General features: G+C 40.6%; 1 protein-coding gene across 2 annotated transcripts in view; it reads right to left on the bottom strand.

Moving 5' to 3' along the window:
* The window catches only part of LOC128467386 (sodium/calcium exchanger 1-like), a 29,154-nt gene extending 5,716 nt beyond the window's left edge, over positions 1 to 23,438 (bottom strand). For both annotated transcript variants that reach the window (XM_053449027.1, XM_053449028.1), the window contains exons 1-2: positions 23,216 to 23,438; positions 19,823 to 21,551 (exon numbers count right to left, since the gene is read on the bottom strand). In XM_053449027.1, coding sequence (XP_053305002.1) covers positions 19,823 to 21,528 — 1,706 coding nt within the window. In that variant the 5' untranslated portion in view covers positions 21,529 to 21,551; positions 23,216 to 23,438. The remainder of the gene's footprint in view (positions 1 to 19,822; positions 21,552 to 23,215) is intronic.
* Between the last annotated feature and the right edge of the window lie 951 nt (positions 23,439 to 24,389).

The raw sequence follows: 24,389 nt of genomic DNA, 5'->3' as shown, positions 1-24,389 counted from the left end.
AACCCCAAAATTTAGAGATAAACAGGTAATAAAATGGTTGACAACTATGAGGATAACAGTATGACCTTTGGAGGCAGGAAGGTCTACAATAAAACCCATAGACAGATGTGTCAAGTGGCGTTCACCTGTGGATATAGGCTGAAAGGTGTCTGGGAGTTTTGCTCTATGGACATACATGACATGCAGCAAACAAAAGTGGTAACATCCTTTCTGAGGCTGGGCCACCAGAAGAGACAAGAGACAGACGGACAGACCATAGCATCTGATTTTTGCCAGTGTGACCAGCAGCTTTTGTATCATGATGGATTTCCAGTAATTTGACCCAGGGGTTCTCTGGTACAAAACATTTACCATTAGGCTTCTTGGGAGGAGCGGTGGGTTGTGCAGCCAAGATCTCTACACCCAGAGGAGAAGTATTGTATGTATAGTGGCCAGGATATGATCCAGCGGAATGACAAGGGAGGGAATGCGCACTCCTCTAGACAATGTTGAGAATTGCCGTATTCTTAGTACCAGGAAAATAGAAGTGAAATAAGATAGGAAAATGGCCCACCTGACCTGGTGGGAGATAAGCCCTGAGCTTCAGAGATATAGGTTAAGTTCTTGTAGTGAGAATTAGACTCATGCATTTGTCTTCGGGCGAACATGAAAACGAACACAAAGAGTCCGTTTTTGTGTTCGTTCCGAAAGAAACGTACAATATAGGGCGGTAAAACGTACACAAAGACTAAGGCACACAACACAAAGAATCTTCGTGTTCGTCCTCGTCTACTGATCTCCCTGGTCCCTTCCCCATCTAGCCTACCTTATCTCTGCAGCATCGCATAGCATGGATACACTAGTACCCTCGGGTAAGTAATTTTCAAAGAATCCACACAGGTTTAAAAACTCTCCATAGTAGGACGTTGAGACAGGAGGGTGTCTCAGATGTATCAACCTCCAAGACAAAAGGCAGAGAAGGGTTAGGGTGAACCAAATGCTTGTATAGCTGCCGAAGACCAAAGAGTGAGATTGCATTCTTTACAGGTCATGTTAGTAATGGGTTTGACTACAGAGGACAAAGTCTTACTGAATTTCTTATAGTAGTTTGCAAAACCCATGAGCCCTTGTAAAGATTTAAGGGCTGTGGGACAAGGCCATTGTAGAACCGCAGCAATCTTTTGTGGTTCCTTTCCAAAACCTTTGGCAGAAATCACGTACCCCAGAAATGTCACTTGGCACGTTTCTAGTTTGCAAAATAGACCATTTTCATCTTCTAAGTACCCTAGTGACAACTGCATGGTGAGTCTCCAATGGGGCAGAATAAATAAGAATGTCATCAAGGTAGACTACCACGCATTGTTAAAAAATACTTCGTAAGACATCCTTAATGAATTCCTGAAAAACAGCAGGAGCACTGCACAAAACAAAAGGCATTACGAGAAAAAGCCAGCACCTGCCTAAGAGGTAGATTTGAGGATGAACCCCCGGGAAAGAGCATCTGTAATCTGGGATTGTGCTTCTGTAACCAAGAATACCCGAGGACAACAGGGTAGATGTGGAGATGAAATTACTTGAAAGTGAAGTGTCACCTGGTGAAGAGCCCTTACAACCACTGATACAGGAATGGTTTCATGAATAATATGGGTGATATCAATAGCTTCAACAACTAGGAGAGGGGAACAAGACCAAAGTTGAATAGAATGTTTGGACACAAACATGAAATCCACAAAACAGGCAGAGGCCAGATTCAACAAGGGCCTGGCTAACAGCAAAGGAGTTAGCCCAGGACAGGACAACCTTAGTCATAGGTTTCTCTTTTTGAAGAAACAGGAAGGAAGAAAGTCCACCCATGATGTGCCCTGACAGGACCTTAGGTGTGGGTGTTTCTCGGCCATGTAGGGCATGATTTCAGCAGATGCCCCTGTGTACCAGTATTAAAGGCATATCCCTTTCCCCTGGGCAGATCCCTAGCTGCAATTTCGTCCTTAACCAAATTGGAAAGCCCATGAGGGAATGTGGCTACCTGGGCATCCTAATTCCAACCGATTTCTGCTGCTAGAGTACAGAACACAATGGCATGCTCGGGTACAGTTGTACACTTGTACCCCGCTGGACTTGGCAGCAGAGGTAGGGCGGGCAGGAATTCTCAAAAATCATCTTAAATGAGGCAACAAACTCAGCATAATTTGGTGTAATTCGTTTACCGGTCTCCAAGTGAGAATTAGCTGAAGCTAGAGCTTTATCCATAAGCAGTGAAATGAGGAAGCCAACCTTGCCTCTATTTTTAGGAAATGCTTGGGGACTAATTTCAAAATACCGTATTTGCTTGATGATAAGACGACCCCCCCAAAATCTGAATATTAATTTAGGAAAAAAAGAAAAAGCCTGAATATAAGATGACCCTATAGGAAAAAAGGTTTACCAGTAAATGTTAATTCATGTAAACTATGTAAACTATTTTTTTAAATAAAAGCTATGATTGAGAAAAAATATTTTGTTTTTATTTCCTTTTATTTCCCAACCTGTTTGCCACTCTGCCCCAGAAATGCCTTATACCCCCTATATGCCACTGTGCCCCATGATATGCCTTTTAACCCTCTAAATACCACTGTGTCCCATGATATGCCTTTTAACCCTCTATATGCCACTGTGCCCCATGATATGCCTTTTGACCCCCTATATGCCACTCTGGCATTTAGGGGGTTAAAAGGCATATTATAGGGCAGAGTGGCATACAGGGAGGTATAAGGCATTTCAGGAGGCAGAGTGGTGTATAGAGGGTTAAAAAGCATTTATGGAGGCACAGTGGCATTAAGGGGGTTAAAAGGCATTTCATAGAGCACTCTGCCTACAGAAACACCTTATGCCCCCCATTTAACACTCCCCCCAAAAAACTTACCGGTGCTTCTGATTCCCCGGTGTGTACTAGTCGGGCCAGCAGGTAGACGTCTACGCGATTCGCGTAGGCAACTTCCTCTGCAGCCGGAAGGAGGTGCGGTTAGTAGCGGGGGTTGTCTGTGTCTATCGCACAGACCTTCCACGGCTGTAAGTGAGAATTCCCTGCACCGGAACTCTCCTCACTGACAGCTGGGGAAGGTCTGTGCGATGGACGCAGACAACTCCCGCTGCTAACCACGCCTCCTTCTGGCTGCAGCGGAAGTTGTCTATGCGAATTGCGTAGACCTCTACACGCTGCCCCCGGCTACACAGCGGGGAGTCAGAAGCACCGGTAAATTTTGGGGGGGGGGGCATAAGACAGGAGGATCCAGGTCCCATGCAGCGCTGCGGGGGATCTGGATCTTAGTCTCATAGTCAGACCCATTTGAGGTCTGATTATAAGACAACCCCGATTATAAGACGAGCAAAGTAAAAGAAATAGGCTTAGGAAATATTTTATGCACTTGGATTGAAACCTGGCTGAAAGATAGAGATCAGAGAATTGTTGTTAATGGAAAATTCTTCAAATGGACAAAAATGGTGAGCAACGTTTGTCGGAGTTCTGTTCCGGGTTTACTGCTATTTAATGTCTTTATTAATGATCTTGCAGTATCGAGAGCCATGCGTCGGTGTTTGCAGATGCCGCAAAATTAGTTAAGGTAATACAGTCTGAACTAGCCATTACTTCCCTGCAAGGAGGTTTGGTCAAATAGGAGGACTGGGCATACAAGTAGCAGGTGAGAAAAAGAAATACATGTGTAAATTATACCTTAAATTGTGTTGCATTGGGGAAATCATTAAATTGAAAAAATGGGAATAATTGCAGACAATAAACTTCACAATGTTTAATGTTTTGTCTCATTGGGGCAAAAATAGTTTTGCCTCTGTAGAAGTCAATGGTAAAATCCCACTTTAAATATGCAGTTTTTTGGGGTTTTTTAGCAAAGAAGAATATGCAGGGATGTAATTGGTCATAAGGGATGGATTAGTTATTCATGCCCTCTTAGACATAGACATACTGAATTTGGTAATAGCATTTTCTTTGATTGTTGTAAACCCAGAAACATACTTCATTGTAACAGCCCAATAACACCTCCATGGAACCTTTTAGCATGTCACATGCCTGTGATTTATTGGCCACTGGCCGATTTTTATTCCCAGTCTGCCGTGGTATAGCTCAATGAACAAATGATTTGCAATCTGTTTAATCTGAGGCATCAAACAAACTAATTTGAAAATGTTTTATTATTAATTTAGAAGTTAATTTAGACATGAGGCTTCAAAGTGATTGTTGCAAATCATTGGAACCAACACAACCAAAAAAAATCTATTTCTACACATTTAAAAAAATAATCTGCTACAATGAGGTAAACCAGTACAGTTGGGTAACAAGTACGATTTTCTGATCGAAAAATTAATCAAATGCCTCTAGTTTAACCTGATAAAGTAAAAATAAAAAAAGGGGAGCTGGGGTATGCCAGTCCTATTAAAGTGTTTATATTATGATATAAAGCCCATCTAGTCCTGTTTTTCTTGATTTTCAAGCTCGATCGAGCCCTTTTAAGGTTATAGAGGAATCTAATACTTCACAAACCTCTTCATCTAATGTTAATTAAGTGTGTTTGCAAAGATATTCAGAAATAGACACTTCCCCGATCTTAATCTGTAGGATCTCTATTATACAGGGTTGCTAAATAATCATGGAAACTATCTCTTCAAAAGGAGTCTGGCCAAGAATTTGATTCACTTGATTTGTTCTTTGTTTTTTCTTATAAGTAGCTATGTTAATTGCACATTTATGTGCCTCCCAAATAACAGGTGATATTAGACTTCGGATTTGTACAAACTTGTTTGTTTTAACAATAATTGCCTGTTTTGTACAAATCTCTGACAATGAGGAGGAACCCTAACAAAACAAACAAAAACAAATGGCAAAATCGCTGAAATGTTACCTTTCATTCATTCGTTTGCCTGCTATAGATGAGTAATCTCTCCCTCATAGACATTTTCTGGGAACTTTACAAGATGTTACTTTTTCTAGGGTCAGCTATGACTAGCTGAGAGACCAGAAAACAGCTGGAGAAGGTAAACAGGCAGGTGGGGGTAGATACAAGTCAAGGAGGGAGAGTAGGAGCACAGACAGGACTAGGCAATGAAGTTTGTCTGAACCCAAAAATGAGCCAAAAACAAAACAAAATGTCTGAAATGATTTTGGGCCTAGTGCACAAGTCTAGGTGATGTTTCTTTTTGAAAAAATATTTGAAAAATATGTTTGGATGCTAGGTTTAATTTATCCTCCATAACCAAGACCTTGAAGCTGATAGGATAGTTGGATAGGTACAGTTACTGGTGCATGATCTGGCTGAGTGGTGGTCCCAATCTCTGACTGTCTAAACTCCCTGTGATATAGTGCAAGACTGAAATTACCCCAAACAGTTCCTATCATCAAGTGTATTGTTGAAAAATCTTTGTTGACAGGTATTAGGTGCTTAGACATTAGCGATTGTATAGTCTTTGCCCAAAAGATCTCCTGATATTAAAATGTATTTACCAAGGATGTCTTTTTTTATTTTGTTATATGATATACAAGAATAAAACATCTAGAAATGTTGCAGTGCATAAAACACATTAGACCTGACATTCTGTACCAAGAAAAAAAAAATCAGGCCGCTACCAAGGAGGTCTGATTTTTGTGCAATGACTACAAATGGAAAAGAGAGAAAATGGATGGCCTATACCATTTAGGGACTTAAGGACAAGGCAAATCCTGACCAGAGAGGAGACTATGAACTTCCATATTAACTATCAATGATGGTCTACCTAGTTACTATCCCTAGGCTGAATCTACTTAAAGTTAAAAGCACTAATTAAGGGGATTGTGGCCACACCTCTACAAAACGGCAAGCAAAACATCAAGAAAATCCCCAAATTGAAAGTGAATTCATAGCTTTTAAAGGGCTATGCCCTACCCAAATGTCACTGTCAAAGAACAGCAAAGGAAAGTCTGCTGTACTCCAAACTACAAAACAATACTACAACAGAATATACCGAAACACTTAGACCCTTATGTATATCTCTAATTGATTTCAGACCCTGTAGTGAACAGCAACTTAAATTCACAATAACAAAAACTGTGACAGAGAGAGTGTTGCAATCAGTATCTCTTGTAAACTAAATAGATAGACTAAAATGCATTTTTCAGTATGATGTGAAGTAGGTCACTCATCTGGCTGCACCTGTAGAAAAAAGCTTAAACATCCCTCAGTCATTCCAGGATTGTTTTTTTTCCCCACTATCATCTAGGTCCCATCATCCCACTACTGCATCAGAGTCCACTAAATATAATCATATCTGTGACATATATTGTCAAGGAGAGATATACTTACTGGCCATCCAGTAAATCTCTGTGTGATGTTGTATGAGCTTTACTCATGAGTCCACGGGCTGTAGAATTACATGCCTTGCAAAGAAATTCCAAATCCACTGTAAAGGTTCATTGATTCCTAGCCAGCTATGAGAGAAGTGGGAGGATAGATGACTTTTCCCTTTCACTGCCTTCACTTATTTTTTTTTTCTTTTTTCTTTTAATCGTATTTATTGATTATTTTTTTTTTGCCAAAAAACATTAGACATAACATAATTATACAAATACATAAACAAACATAAACACAGTAGCTGAGTCATAAGCTTATAATATCGCTTTTTAGTTTACTCAAGAAGACAAAAAAAAAAAGCCTGTGAAGCCGAGTAACGGGCTAGTCCCAATTGAAAAATTTCATAATTCTTGTAATTTTTTTTATCCAGTCCTCATATATATCTGACTTCCTTTTATGAGATATACTAATCCAACTCATACCTTTCTCCATTTGCAGCTGTAGCATTAATTGTTTCTCCAGCTGTGTCTTACTTATAGCTTTAATTTCTTTCCATGATCGTGCGATTAGTAACTTAGTAGCCGCAAAAGCATGTATTGTTATTATTTTTCTTTCTGGAGACAATTTTCCAGGGAGAATATGTAACAAAGCGGTTTTCACACCACCATATATGTTTATAGTCCCCTTTTTCCTTGTTACACCTCCAGCATTTATCCGATACACTAGGGTACATGCTTTTTAGCTTTGTAGGTGTCAAATACCATCGGTGTATAAGTTTAAAATAAGTTTCCCTTATTGTTATAGAGTGTATAGTATCAAATGTTCGCTTTATTGCTGTGTACCAATCTTGTTGAAGAATCTCTGATCTTAAATCTCTTGACCATCTAGCTAGAAATACTCCTGGTGAAATCTTATCTGTACTTTTAATCACTTCAAGGGATTTAGATGTAACTTTTTTAGTACTGCTTTTATTAAATATACCTTCAAGTTTTCCCTGAATATCCCTATTACCCTTATATCGTGCTTGATTTAGAAAGGATTTTATTCTTAAGTACGTAAATATTTCCTAGGTGGATAAATTATATTCTAAAACTAATTGGTTAAAGGATTTTATTTTATCTTCTTGTATAACGTCTTTTACTATTCTAATTCCTGAGGTTTTCCAATTTTTGAGATTGATATTAGGTATATTATTTTCTATGAGACTAAGATCCGCATTATCTAAAATTTTATTTCGAAGATTGAGTTTTTTAAAAATCCTTTTCCATTCCCCCAAAATGTCTCTAATTATGTAATTTTTAATTTCGCTTAGTTCACATTCAAACATATTATCAAATCGCCACATATACGAAAATAAATTTTCATTCTTTGCCATATATTTTTCTAATTTAAACCAAGGTTGACATTTATTTATTTGGAGTTGCATATTGTCTATATGGGTTAGAAGACATGCTTCATAAAGACTTTCTATTTTAGGGTAATTTAGACCTCCTCTATTCGTTTGTTTTGTCAAATATTCTATTCCTAGCCTCAGACGTTTACCATTGTTAATAAATTTATTGAAACTGGATTGTATCATATTAATCCAAGGTCTCGGAATTTTTAAAGGTACGTGCCTAAAAAAATACATCCATTTTGGGAGAATATAAGCATTGATTACATTTATTCTTCCTATCCAGGATAATTGCATATTCTTCCATTCTTTCAATGAGTGGTTAGTTTCAAATAGAAGAGTAAGACAATTTCTTCACATATTTTAATGTTTGGATCCATTTGCAATCAGTATAATGTGAAGTGGGTCTCTCGTCCAGCTGTATATGTACAGAAAGGCTCAGAGGCATCTCACAAACAATCTGGGAATACAAGAGAGAATCACTTGGTAACTATCAAACCCAGAAAGGGAGCCATGCGTCTCTGTTATGTGAGATTTACGAGCTGGGTTGTAGAGGTATATGTCTTCTGGGAACCTGCAAATCCAACCCAAAGGTGCACTGACACCTATCAAGCTGAATGCTAACTCTTGGTATAATTAAAAAAAAATAGCCATTCTTTCTTCTTCTCTCCAACACCTTTTCTCTCTATAGCAGGCATCTGTAGACTGGGCTTCCCAGCTATGGAGTTAATTTACTTATATTATCCTGGTCAACAATGTTCAAACCTTGGTTGCAACACTGAGGTATTGTGACCCTACTTGATCTGGCTAGCCACCTAGATAACAGTCCAGTGGGTTGATCCATGGAAGCTGTAGAGTTGAGCAAAAATCAGCTAGTTTAGCAGTTTAGGATTACAGTGCTTGGTGAACCCGCAAAAGGTCTTTACATGTATAAATGTTGTTACTTTGAAATTGTAATGGGGTAAGTTATTTATGAAATCTGGAAATGACATCTCATGGAGTTTGCCTTTTGGGCATACTATGGCTCTATCAACTGTGTCTAACTCTGCAGGGTATAGGTCATTTTTAATGCTCATTAAACAACGGTTAGCTGTTACAATGACATATTCAAAAGGAGACCCTATCCGTCTGTAAGCCTAACGCCACATATCTTTATGTTAATCTAGACTACTGACACCATTCTTAATAAAGTGACTATTGACTCACTGCTGTATTCAAGGGTCATCACTCTTTGCTTCTGGACCTCTCTCTTTGACACTGTAGACAAATTGCTTATTTAAACCTTCTAAAATCTTGGTCTCCACAAGTTTTCTTCCTGGTTCTCTACCTACCCCTCTACCTGCATTTGTGGCACTTCCTTTCACAGAAACTTATCCTCTTTGCTTCCTCCTCAGCTGACATACACTATGGCTCAGTTCCAGGACCCCTTCATTTTACACTCCCTCCCTTGGCAAATCAATTTCATCCTTTGGGTGACAGTACCATACCTATGAGAATGTGACACTCAATCCCTTTATCTATTCTATCACTTCTATAAATATATATTACATATGGTATGTGGTACAACCATCATTCCTACACCATACACCATTGACTCCAACCTTTCATACACCCAACTGACACCTATATCTTAAAACATTGCTTGTATTCACCTGATTCTAACACAAAATGCAAGACGTATTAAAACCATATCCTGTGGAATGATCTGACCAACTTATCAGGCTGTTCCTTAGTCTCCAGTCAGTCGGAGGGTGTCTGACTTTTGGTGGAAAGTCACCAGGATGCCATGTCCACGAAGAAGCGGACAAAGGAAGAAGATACTAGGAGCAGTGGACGAAGAAGACAAAATAAATTCATAAACACGGGAAGATGCAAGAAATCAACTGGAGCTATGTAGCAAAGAGACAGGGAAACCGAAGTGGTTGGCGGTCTACTTTCTGTAGTTAGACCTTCATAAAAGGCTATGAGAAAAAGTGAATGAGAGTGTAAGAGTGAGTGGGAGTGAGTGTGAAAGTGCACAAGAGAGTGAATGAGAGTGAGTGGCAAATTTTGTGTCTGAATGTAAAATGCCCTCGAAATTTCCTCTGAACTGAAAGAGCAAGAAAAGAAATTCATTGTCCAAAAACAAATGGACCAAAAACGAAAAAATTTGAATCGTTTTTGCCTGTTTTTAAAAGTCTAATCTTATTTAACCCCTTTGTGACAATGGCTGCATTTATTTATGTTACCTTTCAAGACAATGACTTGTTAACATTTCTGCGGTGCTCGTGGTTAGCTGTAATTTTCTTCTTTCCCGTTTACTGAACCCACACAAGTTATATATTTTTATCAGGACTAGAAGGGCTGTCTTTGGATGTCATGATGTTGATTGTATTATATCATTTACTATAAAATAATATAAAATACAGTGAAAAATTGAGAAAAAAATGACTTTTTTTTACTTTTACATTTTTTACTCATCTATAAAAACTAATAGAAAAACCTGATACATAGATTCTACTATTTGTCCTGACTTTAGAAATACCCAATGTTTTTTTCTGTACATTATGTGGCAATAATTACAAGTAGCGTTTTGCTATTTCAAAACCATTTTCCAAATCTGGTAATTCTGCCCCTAAGTGCTATTTGGAACACCTTTGAAGCTGGCCAATGCAATTCGATGCAATAAAACCATTTATTTTTGACTAGACTAGACACCCCAGGGTATTTCAAATGCTAGTATTCTAACTCTTTCCATGTACTAATCCTACCACCAGTCTTTGTCAAACTTTGTGGTGGTCATTTTTTCCCACACACATTTTACCCCAAGTATGAATTTACAGGTCCTGGTATATGTCACACAACACCCCAATATGTGTTCAGCAACATCTCCCGAGTACAGTGATACCACCCATTCATGGGTTTGCCTGGCTTTTGGGGTAAAAGGGCCACATTTGGGACATGTCCATTTTTTAATGTTGAACTTTGACATTTGGTGATCCACTGCCCATGCCCTATACATCTTTGAGCCTGGCCAATTCAATGTGTCCAATAAAACCATATATTTTTAAAAACTAGACACCCCAGGGTATTTCAAATGCTGGTATTTTAACTATTTCCATGCACACATTTTACCACCAGCCTTTGTAAATGTTAGCTGTAGTATTTTTTGTGTGTACTTTTCCCACACAAGTTGTACTTTAGGTATGAATTTACAGCTCCTGGTATATGTCACTGTCAAACAACATGCTAATATGTGTTCAGCAGCATCTCCTGAGTACAGTAATACCACCAATGCATGGGTTTGTTGGGTTGTTTGAGGTCTAAAAGGCCACATTTGGGACATGTCCATTTTTCTAATTGGAAATTTGACATGTGGGTTCAGACATGGCCCCTGATGCCGATCGCAGTGTTGCTGAATGCCTCGACATCGAGGCATTACAGCAACACTGTTTGGGTGAAGAAAACGGCCATAGTTTGCTTTCTACACCCGTTTACAGTCATGATGTGCCAGGTCAATTTCCATTAACTCACTGTTTTTGTGTGACATGCCTGGACCGTCAATTGTCATTGTGACAGAATGACCTGTCATACAAGGCCCCAAAGATTGCACAGGCAGGAACTCCATTGTGTAAACTAATCACATTAACAGGATTGCTGCAAGGGGGAGATTTAGTAGCTAAAGGGGATTTAAGGTTGGGTTGTCTACATGTACCTGTTTATTAATGTTAATTTATGTTAATGAAGCTATGAGTCTATGTTTTACAACAATAAACTGTTCATTCCTACTGTACTCAATTCAAGGTAGTTGTGTCTACTTATTGGGTACACATAGCAGGGTTCCAAGGTGTGCATGCTGGCTGGTGCTGGAAGTTATTCCGGGGACAACAGGAGGATACTGGGTGATCTCTGAGAGGTACTACAGCTCTCTGTACAGTACAGTCATCAATGGGTTAAACAGTGTTTTCTTTGGGAAACAGCTATGTGGTTGATTAACCCTAAAACATCTTTAACCTCTTGTGTAATATAACCCCATCTGCTTCTAGATTGTACGTTTGTTTGGGCAGAGCCCTCCTCTGTATGTTTAAATTGTTATGTGATGCACTGCTTGTTACGTTGTTATCTTTTACGTCATCATACTGAGGGCTCGTCTAATGTCTGTGCTGCTTTTTTAAAAAAATTGGAATACAGTCTGTATAAGAGCACAGCTTGTATTGAATCCATTCATTTTCGCTGTGACTGCTTTTGCAACACTGCTGTGCTGCATCCGAGCGTTACAGAGAGAGATTGTTCTGTGGTAAGCCTCAGTCTGGCATTTCTCAGTGTACTCTTCTTAGTTCTACTGAATTAATTTAGGATTTTTTTTTCAGTGCTTCTGTGTCAACTGTGTAGTGCTGTTGAGCTGACAGTTTGCTGCACACAGTGCACTGGGGTGCCCTTGCCCTGGGCTGGCAGTGCCTACTTCCTGCCCTGTCTTCGTTTAGTTTTTAAAATAATTTTTTAACTAGATTTTGTTATTTCAGGACAGTCAGTCAATAATTTAGTTATTTATGCTGAACTGTTTGAATTATTAATTAAATAATAATTTATAAATGTAATAGTACTACTAAAAATAATATAATATATAATAATAATATTGTCATATAGTATACTAGTGTAGACGACTACTAGTGTGTAATATAAAATCATTAATATTTAATAATATCATTATATTTCATTTTAGCTATCTTATATTAGCTTATTTAGCTTGAGACATTCTGTCTGGTAGAAGAGTTAATTTATCCCACATAAAGATTAACCAGTCCACTACTACCCTTAAGCTTAAATTGATAATTAATTTTAACATTAATTATATTAATATAAGAAATCCCTAAAAATGAATTACTTAAGTTAAGTAAACTTACTTAGTTAATTTAGCTAATACATTTTAATTTTAAAGTTAAGCTAATCTTACTAGTACTGGTGCTGCAGTGCTTTAGTTTATGCTTTGTGTTAGCAACAGCAAGAGACAAAGTACATTTTTCTTCTTAACTGATACTCACCTACCGCTTCAGCAGCAGCCGCTATGGAGGAGAGGGAGACCCCCCTCCACCACACAGCCGCCGCAGCAGCAGCCGCCACGGAGGAGAGGGAGAGCCCCCTCCACCGCACAGCTGCCTCAGCAGCAGCCGCCACGGAGGAGGGGGAGACCCCCCTCCACCGCACAGCCGTCTCAGCAGCAGCCACCACGGAGGAGAGGGAGACCCCCCTCTACCGCACAGCCGCCTCAGCAGCAGTCGCCGCCACGGAGGAGAGGGAGAACCCCCTCCACCGCACGGCCACTCCAGCAACAGCTGCTGCGCAGGAAAGGGAAACCTCCGGCTGGGCGGGAATCCGCTTCGGAGCTCGCTTGCTGATCCCTATATAACCCTTCAAGTCTATGCTTTCTGATGGTATTCTATGACCCCCAGGCCGCCCTGAATCAAAATTAAACGGCCGCCCGGCAGCCAATTTAAGTGGCAGATTCGGCCGCGCCAGGGCTGTCTTTAAGGCGGGGAAAAAGGTGGGCCGGGCAATCCATGGGCCGGGACACCGAGATGCCATTGCAGCCGATGCGGCTGCGAGTTTTAAAGCAGCGGTAAGACACAGGAGCAGGGAAGGAAGGCAGCAAAAAAAGTAAGTATGAAAAAAATAGTTGGGGTAATAGGTGGAAGGGGACCCATATTCAAAGGGGGGGCTGCCTTGGGACAACAATTAAATACAAAAAGGGGGTGGCTAGGGGGTATAAGTACACAACAGGGTGGTTGGGGCACCACATAAATCAATACACAAAGGGGCGTGGGTGGCTGGGGGCAATGTACATGGGTCATTAACAATACAAAGGGGGGCATCAATACACAAGGGAGGAGGGCTGGCTGGGGACATCATATAAGTCAATACTCAAGGGTGTTGGGGCATAATGCACAAAGGGGGTGTCACGGCTAGAGGACCAACAGTGCAGGAACCTGGTATCATCCAACGGTAGGGGAGCAGAGCAGTATACTGGTTGCAACAGGCAAAAGAGTAGTCGTTACACGGAGCCGAGGTCAGGAGTAGGCGAGGACAGGATAATCAAAAACAAGCCGGGTCAAACACAGGAGATAGACTGAAACAAGCCAAAATCACGAAGTAAGGTATTTAATAAGCACAGCCAACATGCACAAGGCACTATCACAGGCAATGAGCTAGTGCAACAGCCAGGTTTAAATAGACCTACTAATTGTATTTTCCGCCCCGCATGAAACGGAGGCTTGGAACGCATAAGTGTAGTGCCTATAAGAAGCCACACTGTGGCGCGCGTGTGTACAGAGCCAGAGTTCATGCAGTCTGTGTTCAGGAAACCTGCCAGCGGCTACAGGCGACGAGGAGCTTCAGTAGAACGGCGGTTCGGGGGGACGGAAGGTAAGTACCCCGTAGTTACAGGGGGCTGGCTGGGAGCACAAATCCACATGGGGCAATACACAAGGGTGTGGGGGGAATACATTAAAACCAAGGGGGGCTGGCTGTGGCATCAATACACAAGGGGAAAAACAAGCAAACAGCATACCAGTGTGGAAAGCATTTTTGATGCTTTGTGTAGATCAACCCGTACTGATGTGGGTGTCAGTATGGCAGAGCCTGTCCTGGTGTGTGTGTTGGGTGTCAGTGTGGAAGAGCCTGTCCTGGTGTGTGTTTGGGTGTCAGTGTGGCAGAGCCTGTCCTGGTGTGTCTGTTTGGGTGTTGCAGAGCCTGTACTGGTGTCAGGGCTCACGCTGGGCTGTTTGGGGACAAAGTTGGCTCACTCTGGACTATAATTTGTTAATGTTATCTGGGTGCTGGTCATGTTCTATGTGGGCAGTGTAGACAACAGGGCTGGCTTTGGGGTGATCCGTGCCTGTAATTTAGGGGGGTTTATCTATACCTTTAATTCTGAGTTGTTATGTGATTTCCAGTTGATCTGTACCTGATTTGTGTGTTATTCTGTTGATCTATATCTGCTATGCTATGTTTCCATACATGATTTATGTATACCTGCAAATACAGGGTTTGTATGTCTTATTCAGTTGATCTACACATGCAAGTGCTGTTTACATGTGTTGTTTATTTGATCTATACCTGAATTACAGGGAGTAAGTAAGAGAGAGGTGTGGCTTAGTTAATGAGGGACAAAGGGACTCTGGGGATGATTATTGGGGAGAGGACCTCTCAATGTGTCTCAATGTGTTTAGGGTCAGATGGAGGGAAGACTGCACTGACTCTCACAGTCTTCCCCTAATCTGCAGTCAGTGTGGCAAATATTTTTTGGTGCGGGAACGGAGGGAGTGATTGCATGCTAGGGAGCGTGGAACGGGGCCCAAGGAAATGCCTAGGGTCCAATTTTACAATATTTAAAAAAAGTTTTTGTTGCAAAGTGTTTCAAGTGATATATTATTGTACTTGTTTGCAAAGAAAGATGGGGAGAAAGTGGGGTAGGGGAGAGTGAGGAAATAGGTATCTGATGTGGAAAAATGCTACCCCCCCCCAGATTTTTAGGGGTTCCTACTCCCATGCTGGTGTGTTTGTATTTAGTCATCTGTTTCCTGGCACTTTACTTTCTGTAGAAATAAATGTAACTATTTAATTTTTACTTATCCCGAGAGAAAACGCCCTCTTGAATTTGTAGTCACTTCATTGGACAAAACGTTCTAGGCCCTGAAAATCAGTGAGAGGATATTTAAATCTGCATATTTTATTAAAAAGGATTAGTGGCACTAAATTGTGGCTTCAGGTCTCCCATGTATGATGACTTTTTTTTTTCGTGTACTGAAGTATTCCCAATCCCATCACATTACATTAATATATGTTAGAAAATCAGGAAAAGATGGGAAAGGATGGTGGGCTGGTTCGGTGGAGCAATGGGCCACTTGACTAGACTTGTCCCCCAGGCCTTAGGCTGCCAGGCCTCCCCTGCCTCAGTCCATCAGTGAAGTGAACTTATTGGGCTAGTGAGGCAAGCCACATAAGTGATGTGTGTATTTTGTTCAGCAAGCAGTGAAGCTAACTGTTTTGCTGTTAAATTTTATTTTCTAATTTCTTTTCAAGAAGGATTGACTGTGTGACGACAACTGTAGTAAGCAAAGCTTCAAGGTAGCTGTAGTACTAGTAAAAAAGAAAATAATTTAGAAAATTTTTGTAGATTTAGCAGAAGTAGTACAACTATATCTGTCTGCTTCTGTATCTGATTTAAAGTAAAAATTATAATTATAATTTATAATCTATTAATGATATATAAAATAATAATATTAATTAATAAATAATATAATATACTGATATAACCTCACTTTATATTAGTGGGCTTGAGAGCATCTGCCCTTGCCTAGAGGTAGACTTAGAATAGGAAGGGAATATAGCTTTAGCATAGTAGTAGGCTCTAAAATACTGCTAGTAGTCTTACTAGTTTGTGTATAATAGTTAAACTTGAGTTAATAAGACCATTTAGTGGCATATCTACCACCACCACCAGTTCTTCTACGATGCAGCCTTTGCGTCAGTCTAGTCGGACAAGTAGGCCAAGCTCTTGGTTATCATTTGGGGAATCATTGCTTGAAGGATCTATGTCATCAAGTAAATGAAAGGCACCAATAGCAGGCAGTAGTAGTGCTGCTAGGCCCACCAGCTCTATGGTTTTTTACCACAAGCACGTTCAACGTTAAAGGGTAGCACAACTAGGACTACTAGCCCAGTGAGTGAAAAGAAGTGCATTTTGCCCCCAGCAGCATCTTCCTCATCCACGAGCAGCATGCAAGGTACCAAGTAGAGCAAATTTAGCAGCAAGACAGAGTGGTGTTCATGGACTGACAGTGTTTGGATGCTGTGCCCTGAGGTGAAACAGGTGAGTGGGTCGCCAATTGCTTTAAAGGTCTGTGTGTGCGACTCTATTGGTCGACGTCAGGGGCCTCATCTGGCATCAACAAAACAGGTGAGTGGGTCGCCAATTATTTAAAGGTCTGTGTGTGCGACTCTATTGGTTGCCGGTAGGGGGCTCGTCTGGCATCAAAGAATGAAGTGCATCTGCACTTCATTGGTTGAAGCCAGGCAAGCCCCCTGCTGGGGACCAATAGAGTCGCACACACGGCCCTTTAGATCATGGCACCAAAGCTGCTGCTGCTGCTGCAATGTGTTTGTTAACTCCGTATTAACCCCTGCTAGGAACCTGGGAGAAAACGAAGATGGAAACGAACACAAATAACGTATATGAATATTAGCCCCAAACGAACACAGGAACTGGCCAATATTCATAGAATACGTAGCTTTTTTTTCCCGAAGACCAACACAGTGACGAACACAAAGACTTCGCCGGCACCCAAGTCTAGTTGTTTCCTATTTTTGCAGATTTTTTAATGTTCTTTCCATACCTTTCCATATTGGAGGGGTAGCTTTTCCTACCAAATCATAGATCTAAAAGTGTTTAAGTGGACTTATAATATTTTTTACTCAATTTAATTTGTGCTTTGGGAATCAATTTAGTGTGCAAGTCCTCATTTTAAAAAAAAATGATTTTACTTCACACTGTTGCTAAATGTCTTGCACAATGATGTTGGGGATGCAAATTAGACAGCGCTTACTCATAAGCGGAATACGTTAAGCTTTGTACTTTTCTCCCCCACCTACTATGTTTGTATGCTGGCAATTTATTACACATTAACGCATTTTATATTTATTTTTGGAGTGCAAAGCCTGAGTACTTATTTGTTTAAGTTGAGGGCGATTGGTGGAGGTGCTGTGGGTCTTCGACACCCGTTTCCTAGGTGGATCTGTGGATGTGTGGTTGCCGACAGGAAACACTGGAGGATTGTTTGCCTGTAGCCCGTTGAAAGACAATTGTAAATCACCTGTAACCCCAATTTTCTTTTATACTTCCAACAATTTAGAAAATTGGTGGCTGACAACACATTCATTGGATCATATTTATAAAGAACAATTCAGGGACAACGTGTTAAATCAATAAGTAAAAAAATAGGATGTTCCTATTTTTTGTTTATTACTATTCCATTCATTCAGTATTTGACTTCAATGTGACTTGTAATTACTTTAACATTTCAAAATGGTATATGCTAAAAAAACAAATTTGAGCTTTAATTTATCCATAAATAATTAATGTAGTGCTGTAATAATTCAAATCTATTTAAATAGTTTCATGAAGATGTTCTTTAATAAAGTCAAGCAAAGAACTATGAACAAATTCCAGAACTTCTGTTCAATAATATTATAAAACAGACATGAGACAAATATTTGGCAGGGCAAGTGTGCATAACTGTATTTCACGGCAATTAAATATTAAACTACTTGTTCCAGCCTAGAATAGATAACATCTCTGGCCTGTTTGCACCCTACAGTTGTGCACCACCATGCTAGAAACAAAGAATTTAACTGTGCATAAAGCCATTTTCCTAATGTAAAGACTCATTTACTTAATCAGTACTTCAATTTAACGTATGCCTATCCCATACACGTTTAAAATTCCTTACTGTTTTAGCCTCTACCACTTCTAATGGGAGGCTGTTCTTTTCATCTATTGTGCTCTAAAGTGATTTTTTTTTTTACATTATATCTAAGCCTCTGACACACTAGTTTTAGACTATGACATTTTGTGTGTTTCTCACATCTCATCTCTCTCTTCTTTCATCCAAAGATAATTGTTAATCTTTCCTTATAATTGTTATCCTGTAAACAATCTACCACTTTGGTAGCCCTCATCTAAACTCTCAAAGTGTCAATATACTTCTCAAGATGGGGTCTCCAGAACCATACACTTATCGATAATAATTGATAATGAGAATCATTGCCAACGAATGTCATTATCGATAGTTGAATCGATTTTATCGAAATGCTCTGAAAAATACTGCTCGTTTTATAACACTAAGATCCAGATCCCCTGCAGCGCTGCAGGGGACCCAGATCCTTCTCTCTGACAGCCAATGGGGGGTGTCTGTGCGATACGCACAGGCAACCTCCGCTACTGTCCTCCACTTCCGCTGGGACTTCTATGATGGAGCACCAGCGCGACATGACCTTCCGGTGCTCCACATAGTATCCCCGGCAGAAGTATCGGCCAGCACGGCGGAGGTGGTCTGCTGCATTGGGCAACGTTCGCCGGCTGCCAGAGAGGACTATGCGCCACAGCGCTGCAGGGGACCGGGATCATTCTCTCTGGCAACCGGTCGGCACTTCCACTGGGGATTCTGTGATGGAGCACCGGTGTCACATGACCTTCTGGTGCTCAGTCGTAGAAGCTCCAGCGAAAGTGCCAGCCAGAAGCAGAAGTTATCTATGCACATCGGGCAGACGCTCACTGGCTGCCCCTTCTAGACACCAAGGATTCTGGAGCAGGGGGGTAAGTCTGGGGGGGCATATCAGGGGCATAGTGGTATATAGGTGGTTATGAGGCATAATTGGGGGGCAGAGTGGCATATTGGGGGTATAAGGCATATCATATCAGTGGGGCATATCAAGGGCACAGGGGTATATAGGGGTATAAGGCATATCTGGGGTAGAGTGGCATATCAGGGGGTATAAGGCATATAGGGGATATAAGGCATATCTGGGGAGGACGGAGTGACATATCTAGGGTATAAGGCATATCAGGGGCACAGTGGCATATCAGGGGGTATAAGGCATATAGAGTATATAAGGCATGTGTGGGGAGGGTGGAGTGGCATATCAGGGTGTATAAGGCATATTTGGGAGGCAGTGTGGCAAGCCTGGGTTCAAATGTGCATAACTGGGGGGGGCAAGTTGGGAAATAAAAACAAGAAATGCATTTTTTTTCAAAGTTTTTGTTTTATTCTGCTGTTTGTTTTTAACATCCTTTTATGTTATGAATATGAATTTTGCACTTTTTCAGATCTCACTAAAACATATAAATAAAGCTCCTCATGTACCTGGCTCCCTCATGGTACTGAATTCCCTATTCAACAATTCATTAAACCCAGTAAATGTGTCCTATTAAGAAGGGACCAGTTGGCCATTCATAATGCATAGCTAATGTGGTAAAGTGTGCACACAGTGATCCAGTTACAGATCATATTCATTTTAAGGGTCAACATGTAGGTGTTCACATAATTGTTAGGCAGTAATACAGATTACATTACTATATATAAATGTTAAAGAAAGTACTCACATAGTCTCGTCGTTCTGAAACTCCACCTTTCCTGTAACTTCTAGGTAGTCCTCTCCTGCCTTGGCAGTTCCCTCGCTGGTCCTGTAGGGTATGACTACTTTGCCTCGTGCCCCTGATCCCCTCACAACTTTAGCCCTCATTGTGCCAATGCTCTCACTCACCCTCATACTTCCAGTCTCAAAGCTGAAGATACCAGCATGATCATCATCAAATATAGTCACAGTAGCTCTCTTCCCAGTTCCCAACCTTACCCTGCCCTGTCCTTCTCTAACCCCCCTTGCTCTCCGAGGGTTGCTCAGCTGTACATAGAAATGCTCATCCTCCTCAAATACATCATCATCAATTATGCCTAAACGTAATTCCTTTTTCACTTCACCAGCTTGAAATATTAATGTACCCTCTGCTGATTCATAATCTGAACCTGCATTGGCTGTGCCATCCTCTGTTCTATAATCAACCTGCACAGCACCACCATCCTCTGCTCTTTTACACACCACCCACAAACTAACCGTTCCACAGTTTTCAAAGCACTGGTAATGAGTGTGCTCAAACTCTATTTCTGTCCAGTGTCCCTGATCCTCTGCAAGCCCTGCCCCAGAACCACACCTTGTACTTTTACCACTAAGAGCCCTCCTTGCTTGGTCTGCTGCATGCTTCTTTAACACATTGCCTGCACCAATCATCATCCTGGTGGCCTGAATCCTATAAAAAGCCCGGCTCTTCTGTTGTTGAACAAGCACTTGGTAATTGGCTAGCTCCATTAACTGCTCCATGTCCTTGCCGGGATATCGTTGACGCATGTCCTTAAATACCCTGGCCATATCTCGCCGTTCTTCTTCTTCCACATCACTTTCCAAATCTGTTCCTCCTCCAGCCATTCTAAAATCTCCTGCCTCCTGTCCTACTGTGTCCTCTGCACCCACCAGCACCCCCCGGCTTTTACCAGCCCTATACTTTGCTTTCCCCTCTCTCCCTCGTCCTGCATAGCGATAAAAAAGGAGACGTCGATCTGCCAGCCAAGCTTGTAAGACGCACAACGGAAAGAAAAGGAATGTCAACAGGGCCTCCCATACCTCAACTTCTCCTGGTGAAGACCAGGACAAGATTACGAAAAGCCACACATAAGCAAAGACACTCCAAAATGCAGTAACAGCAAACACACGTGGGTGACGGATACGTCTGCTCTCCCCATCTGGGACCACTGCTACACAAAGGCCGATAATTACAAACATGTTAAAGGCAGCTGATCCCACAATTGTGCTTGGGCCCATGTCACCTGCCTCAAATCTTCTCCCAACAATTTCAATTATAGAAAGCAGGATCTCGGGTGCAGAAGAACCTAAGGCCATCAGTGTGAGATTGGAAACAGTCTCATTCCATAAACGTACACTTGTCACTGTCACCTCTCCATTGGGCTTTCGGAAAGTGATTCTGCGTTCCTGAGAAGTGATGACCTCAATGGATGCCATAAAACGATCAGCTATTATGGACATTCCCAAAAACATGTAGACCAGGGCAACAAAGTATACTATGGCACGAGCTGCCCGGTCACCAGTGGAAGGTGGATGAGGTAGCCAAGCAGGTAGGAGAACTCCATCTACACAGTTTCCAGTTTGGGTATTGCCACAGGAAGAAACATTTGATGAAGGAGTGGAAGCTAGGTGGAGAGAGGGTAGGAGCAGTAAGAAAAATAATAATAGTGGCATGGTAGAGAGAGGGGAGGGATCACCTGGAAAAGAGAAAATTAAAAATCAGAGAAATTTGTTAGTGATTACTAGTAGCTTAGATACATAGAGTAAGCTACTACTTTCTACACATTGAAAGTGTGTCTAATCAAATAAAAAACATCCACATGTCCATACTGATTGGGATCCAACTATGTAGGTGATGACCAAAGCTGTTACAGTGTCTGTAATCCTGACTCACACATGACATCTGCCTTTTCTTCATTGAGAGATTGATTAATTTCTGAGTGAAAATAACTGAATAATTTTTGTCTGTGAGATAATATCGTTGGGTGACCTACAATTGTTTATTTCAAAAAATTATTTAATGTCTATCTGACACTGCCAAAAGTTGATAGTCTTTATGTGCAGTGGTGTCACAACAACAAGTACCGGATCACGTGGGAGTCTTTGTGGAGGGATACTTGTAGGATCCTAATGCTTTATGGCACAGATGGATTTGTGAGTCTCTGATTGGGTGGTATTTGCCTACAAAACCCAGAAACAGTTTAAGATGAGCTAGACGTCTAGATTGTTTATACACAGAAGTGGGAGGCAGAATGAACTTGGAAGATGGCAGGTGCTTGAAACAGAAATTTTCAGAAACAGAAAGAACAGAAACTGGTAGATGGCAGGAACCTAAGACAGACGTAGCTAGAACCACACAGCAAATGTTTATGCCAGACAAATCAGGGTCATGATAGCAAATCAAGTCAAAACACAATCTTGCCATGACATGATAACCGAGAATGTAGGCAGAGGCATAAACATAGGATTATCCAGGGTCAATAGCCAGATGATCTCAGATCCAAACAAAGTATGGAGGGAACTGGTAAACCAAAATTCAAGTCAGATCAGATACTTAAGCCAGGCAGAGACAATGTAGGCAAGAAAAGGGGCAAGAAAAATACAAAAGGATCAGAATCCAGATTAACTGATTTCATGCAACTAGGAACTATGCGTGGCTTGCATAAAATATGTTGGCTGCCTATTTATCTTTATAAAAAAATAATTTTGTAAACTTTTAATGTTATGAGGGGGGTGATAAAATTGGCTGAGCACATGAGATATTGAATCAAATTGCAAAGACACTGGAGTGATGTTTAACTTGACTGACCACTTGACTTAGTGAATAGAGTCAACTGTGCCAAACTAACAGACCAGGTTTACAAGGCCTTTTTTAATAATCCGTTTCTCTCTATAGATATTTATTCCAAATTTAAGTTTCACTACCTTTTATTAATACAGTGCCAGTATATTTTGTAATGTTATTATGATAAGGGTTTCTATTCTGATTTCATCTCAATCCTTCCTTTTCTCTGGCTCTCATTTCTCTTCATCATATTCTCTAGGGCTTTTTCTTTCTGTTTGAATGTCCACTTCCCATTGTCTGTGGAATAGCTCTCTTATTTATCTCCCCAAACTACCATTTTCTAGCTATACCTTTTCTTGTTTTTTTCTCAGTGCTTCTTACCTTCTGAAGTCACTTGTCACATTAATTTTCCTATCGCATTCTCTTTTCCCAGTACCTGCATATTCTTTTCTTCTGCACATGCTGTCTGAGTAATTGAAATAATGCTGGTATTTATTGATTCTCTTTTCCTTCAACCCACCCCTAGCCTAAACACACACACACACACATACTGCAGTCCTCCTCCCCACACCTTACCTTTTAATCTTCGTTCTAGCCCAGATCTGCAAGGTATTGTCACCTTGTGGGTCCTCCGTTGTGCATCCTCCCTTCAGCTATACTATATGCTTGCATGGATGAACACATGGATGCCCGAAGACATGTGGGTACAAGCATGAGAAAGTATAGGAATGTGTGTCACAGTCATTCTGTTGCTGTATACTGCAGCCATCATTATGTATACTGCACTGAGATAAGAAGGAGGGTGGTGGGGGGAGTGGTTGAATGTGTGAGTGAGAGAGATCATTGGAAGAGGCACATGAACAATACAGGAGTGAGTGTAGTTGTAATCGAGAAGTATATGTGATATGTGTAACATACTAAAATATACATGATGTTTGTTATTTGTTTTACCCGCATTTTCTCCCTTTTTTCCTTCTGTATCCCCCTTTTTTTTACTGCAAAAATTACAAAATAAAGAAATTTTGATTTACCCTAAAATACACATGGTGTTGTAACATATACTAAAATATATGGTGTTGCATTGAGACACTGTAGGATTCTGTACAGTGTATGTTTCCACACACATTTCTTTCTGGACACAGAATAAAAACAGTTATTGTTACATGAGTGCGGTATAAATATTGTAGTTTACATGAATGTTTGTGTGTATGATATCTTAAGGGGCGATATATTTACTATAAATATATGCAGTGTATTTTCACATGAACAAATTATATTTTAAATTCAGCTCTTACACTGAAACACTGAAACAAGCATGGAAGGATTTATATATCAGACACTAATGCCTTTCTGCCAGAGAATCATTTTATCATCCCACAATAGCCTAGTTGACTCATAACGTCACTTAACATTTAACCTACTGCATCATTTAACCCCTTCCTTACCAAGGCTTTTTAGAGCCATAAATACTGCACAATTTTTGATATATGTTGGTGAAATCAAAATTTTCCTTCCAAGTCCTTCCCTGCTTTCCATTCCATGAATACATACATGCATATTTCTGTTTCTGTTGACTAATCCTCGATTCACGAGGAGGATGTACATTATTACAAATAATTGTATTATGAACAATAACAAATAAATGTACAAAAGCTAATGAAAAGCAACAACATGAAGGACCTATACAATGAAATGTAAATTACCAGTTGCCTCATGAAATGGTTTATGGATCAAATGCAAACATTACTCA

This window comes from Spea bombifrons, chromosome 10 (genome assembly GCF_027358695.1).
Source record: "Spea bombifrons isolate aSpeBom1 chromosome 10, aSpeBom1.2.pri, whole genome shotgun sequence".
NCBI lineage: Eukaryota > Metazoa > Chordata > Amphibia > Anura > Pelobatidae > Spea > Spea bombifrons.
This window is presented reverse-complemented; position numbering and strand designations above follow the sequence as displayed.